This window comes from Oryzias melastigma, linkage group LG17 (genome assembly GCF_002922805.2).
Source record: "Oryzias melastigma strain HK-1 linkage group LG17, ASM292280v2, whole genome shotgun sequence".
Taxonomy (NCBI): domain Eukaryota; kingdom Metazoa; phylum Chordata; class Actinopteri; order Beloniformes; family Adrianichthyidae; genus Oryzias; species Oryzias melastigma.
The window spans coordinates 8,864,386-8,869,393 of NC_050528.1; the positions used below are offsets into that span (position 1 = coordinate 8,864,386).

Genomic DNA, 5,008 nt, shown 5'->3' on the forward strand with positions numbered 1-5,008 from the left:
TGCGCACCAGATAGTAAACAGATTTTTTTTACTTCAATTTTTTTTTTTTACTTCAATATCCTTTTAGGCTCTCCAAAATATTACTGTAACTGAACTATTGTAAATATTTAGAGGCTACATTTTATAAATGAATGTCTAGATGGCCGCAAAAACATTGTCAAAGTATATTTTTTCTGAATAGTAAACTTCTCGCTGGTCAATATTGCTCTAATAGCGTTAAATGTTGCAGACCCCTGAGCTAGGAGGTTGTGGGTTCAACTCCACATAGTTTTTTTTGTCCACTTTTGGCATCTTTTGGATGTTAAAACAGGTGTTGCAGCTTTGTGCTACCTCCCTCTGAGTTACAGTAAATGGAGCTAACGATGTAAACTTACACATTTCCAGAAAAAAAGAGTGACTAGATTGTCCATATGTGCATGTTTTTCTTTAGAATTTTATACTTTTTTTTATAATCCAAACTGATGAGCTCTTTGTTCTGGTTTCTCTGTCAGGATGCGTTCGTGGAGCTGTACGACAGACAGAAGGAAACCGTCTTCAGCTGCTACTGGCCGTCCATCAAGACTGTCTTCGGCCTGGCTGCTCTCGGGGCAGCGAGCCTGACCATCGGAGCATACCTTGCACAAAAGTGAACCACCTCGTTCCCATCAGCCTAACTTCGTGCCTCCTTTTGTTTTTTTATTCTCTCCTTTCCTGAGACACTCCTGACCCCTCTGAGACAAGCTTCAGACTGAATCTGGTTCTCTTCAAAGCCTCTCTCTCTCAGAAAAGTCCCTCCCTCTAGCCCCTTCACGTCAAAACAGACACAAATCAAAACAGGAGAGGGAACCGGAGGCACGGCCCAAAGAGCAGAGGAGATCTCCAAAAGATGTAATCACACTAAGACATGTTCAAGAGAAACGAGGAATGCACGTCTATTTTTTCATGTTTCCTTTTTCTTGGTCTGCCTGCTTCAGTATCTGTGACAGCATGAACGTTACGTGTTAGAGTAGACTTTGCATGTGTGGGATAGCAGTTTGGGAGGTAAAGGGATGCAAAGATGATGACTCCGGAGAAGAAGAAGAAGAAGAAGAAGAAGAGGGCGCAACGATGTCGCTTGTAGTCAGGGTGAAGGACTTGTGGACTCCTTCAAAGCACTTCCTCTGCAGAGCAGCTGCTCAGAATGTGTAATGGAAACACTTTGCTAAAGCCAGCACGTGTGTCTGCTGTATTAGCCTGTGATGGTGGATGCAAACAGCTTTTCCTTTACAGACTTTTCAAAGCTCCTCCACTTTTATGTTATTTTTATTTTTTTTACAAAAAGTGAAGAGCGGTGTGTGTTTGGCTTCTCCACAAGTTTATAAAAAAGTCATTCTGAGCAGCACACAAAGAGAAGAACAACAAAAAACGCATTTTGTATTCTGAGGCTTTTACAGTAGAACCGCAGATTTTTACGAGTGCATTCCACAGGCAATGAAATGCAAAGCAGACCACCCACATCGGTAATTTATACCCTCATCACACAGGAAACAAAAAAAAAAAAACATTCTTTGCTCCTTCGTGAGTCCATTTGTGGTCAGATTGTTTGGGTTCACTCAAGTTCTAGGGGTTACCCTGTCAACGCGCGTCCCGAAAAGACTCCGGCCGTGGGCACAGAAGCGGGACTGACTGCAGAGCCCGACGCTGGAACCTGAGATGTCCCTCCTCTCCCCCTGTCTGCAGATGCATCCATTGATTTGTTCCTCCCATCCTGTTTTATTGATGTTTGTCTTGTGTTACAGGCTGATGGAAAAATTTGGAAGCACACACATGCTCCGAAAATATTTCATTGTAAAAGTTAGTGGTTTATGTAGAGCTGACTTTAATTCTCTTCTTTTTGCTGCATGGATGGAAGACACTGTTTAAAACTCACAGCATTTATTCATATTTATAACAGACTAGAGGAGCAAAAAGTAACACCAATAGAGCTGATTTTCCTATTTATTACGAGGTACCAAAATCACAGAGTTTTAACAATTCTTTCAGCCTTTTTTATCTATTAAATCACACTGTAACTCGGTTATTTCCTGGCTGCTATTCTAGCGATGTCGAGATATTAAATTTTTGTGTTGTGTTATTATTGGCTTATGGCTGCTATACTGTCAGTTTATCTCACAGCTTCAACTGCCACGACTTCACAGTACAGACCTATAGAGAGCTGGAAACCAAAGTAAACTTGCACCGATCTGTAATTTAACAGTAGCTTCATGAAAACACTTCAAGCTTCGAGAGGTTTCTGTGTGTGTGTGTGTTCGGGAGGGGGGGTTGTGTTGTGTTATTGTACTATATCACTTTGTTCTTTGTACAAATCTGTCAGACTCGTCTCAATCCTCACTATAAACACAATTCTTATAAGAAAACAGCTCAAAGTGTGGTAGTGACGTGTGGAAAAAGCAGAGGCTGATTCATGAGCAGGAATAGGAACAGCTTAACAGCAATATACTGTCATTTTTGATATATTCTCTGTGCATTTATGAATGTAGCACTCTTGTTGCTGTAGCCTACTGTTTTTATGTCTATAATCGCAAACCCGTAGCACTTAAAAAAGTGAATTGTGTTATGTTGTTTACTGCCAATAAGCTAGCAGGATCATATTTGTTCCTAATAAACCAGACTTCTTGAGCTAATCAGATCCAGGTTGATGCTCTTTCTGTTCCTTATAGGCGCGGATGTGGAGGGGGGATGAAAAAATCTACTAGTAAAAATCTATAATTAACTAAGTATACTTAAAGTATATGTTTTTAGTATACATAAGTATAGAAAAGTATATTTCTCGAAGGGTACCAAGTACACTTAAAAAGTAGACTTCTTGGAACTAAATTGGCCCTCTTTTAGTTTATAAAAAGTATATTTAGGATTATAGTTAAAGTGGTACAATACTAGTTTACTGGCAATAAACTTTAAGTTTACTCTAAGTACATTTTGAAGTAAATCTAATGTAGCTTTAAGGTTTGCTCTTAGTTTACAAGCTATAAACTTCTACTGATTAGTGCATTAAAACACATTTTAATATACTGGAAATATCCCAAGAATACATCTACTCTACTTTAAATGCTGTGTAGGAAAATGTTTAAGGACAGTAACAAATATAGGACAAATATATTTAGACTGGTAGAATATTTCTAAGTATAATCCAAGTATACTTAACATAAATTCTATGAACGTGTAAAGTTTATCTCTAATAAGTACCTAAAATTAAACTAAAAGTATGCTATCTAAATATTTGTTTTAGAAACGGATGCTTAAAATAAACTTGCGTATTCTTATTTCTGGTGAAGGGCAGCCAGAGACTCACAAAAAACTCTCAGATTGGTCACTTTTATTTCACAATCAGATTTTAAAATCCATCTTACTGACTTTTTTAAGGATAAATGCTACCGTGACAGTGCAATGATTTTAGAGTTTTATGTGTTTTTTTATCCCCTGATTCTATTCAATTTTATTTTTCCTTTTTTGCAAACCCTTTCCTTTCTTTCTCTAAAGCTGGAATTTATTGAACACAAGACACAATTGGAGGATATATGCTATTGTGCATCTAAAAAGTAAGTTTTTTGCTGATTATCACTAGCTCTGTGGAGAAATTGGGAGTTAGATTGGGGACGGTGCTGGCAGAGCAGACTCTTCCTGAAAGGGGCTGTTCTCATTTTATGACATCAGCACGAGAGAACAGCTCTTTCATGGGTATGGGAGGGGCTGGTGCTGAAAGTGCAGGTGTGAACGAATCAAAATACCAGTTTAGGGTTTTTTATACTGAGGAATGAATATAATAATACACTTTAAAGCTTAAAACGTATTTTTTCCTTTAAGCCTCTCTACTACTAGCGTGCTGCTTGCTAACCCTGTATCACACTGTCGCCAAGGATGGCTAAAAACATTTGCAGTTCCACCGCCGACCAGGCCTTGCTGTTGTTTGCACGCATTTTCAGTAAAAACTTGTGACCAAAAGAGTACACAGGAAACCGCAAAAACCCAAATGTCGGAAATGTTAGCTTAAATGAGCGCCATATTTGAGCTTACTAATGTCGTCATCACGTTCTGTCAATCAATGGGTGGCTATAACTTGTTCCGTCCAACTCTTTAATGGACCTACAACCGATGGAGGCCCCCTAGAGGTACGGGTCGGTACTGTTTAATGAGTTTAGAATGGGAATGCTCAAAATACCGGACCGGACCGCCACAGTTGTAAATAGGAATGTTGTTCTTAATTTGTCTAAATGTTAAAGGCAAAAAAGAGTTAAAGATAAAACAAACTTGAAGATAAAGAAAATATAAAATAAAAGACAAAACAAAATGTAAGGATGGACAAATAGACAGACTTAAAAAAATAAATGAAAAAAAGAAAATGCAGCCTTAACAGGAAACAAACCAGTGATTCTGCCTGTCCCAAGCCTTTAACTAAAATAAATTATTTTGATTACCCTTATACATGTTTTATTTCCTCTGTAGTTCAGGTGTCATCTTTGTTCAGGCGCAGAAAGTTATTCTGCGTTCATGTAGGGTTTGAAGATTTGTTGTTTTTCCCGATAATCATGTAGGATTTCCAAGTCGTACAGTCATTTTTCCAATTATTCTAGCACCACATGAACGCAGCATTTCATTGAGTTTGAGTTTTTGGTGAAGTAAAATCTACAGTCAGTTTTTTTCAATCAAAAGTAAAGCGTTTATTAGCATTTCTTTCTTTCTTACGAGGTAAATTACCATAACACAAATCTGCTCTTGGTCCGGCCCTCATATAGACCATAGAACACCATGATATGCTGATGATATTGTGGTTTTCTATGCATTTTAGGGGGTTTAGAGACACCCCAAACTTTCATCTACCTACGCCCCATCGTAGGGCTGAATCTGAGCCTGTTGTGTTCTTCATCCTTGAGAGCCAGCCTGAAAGAGAATAGCAGATGTTTAGGTGATGAGGAGGGGATCAACTGCGTTCCTTTGATTATATGTTATCCATCAGACTGAGGCTGATTGTGTGTCAGAGTGACAGTCTCCT

General features: G+C 38.5%; 1 protein-coding gene across 1 annotated transcript in view; it reads left to right on the top strand.

Moving 5' to 3' along the window:
- The window catches only part of bcl2b (BCL2 apoptosis regulator b), a 40,023-nt gene extending 37,376 nt beyond the window's left edge, over positions 1-2,647 (top strand). The window contains exon 2 of the mRNA XM_024274103.2: positions 492-2,647. Coding sequence (XP_024129871.1) covers positions 492-629 — 138 coding nt within the window. The 3' untranslated portion in view covers positions 630-2,647. The remainder of the gene's footprint in view (positions 1-491) is intronic.
- Positions 2,648-5,008: the final 2,361 nt, after the last annotated feature.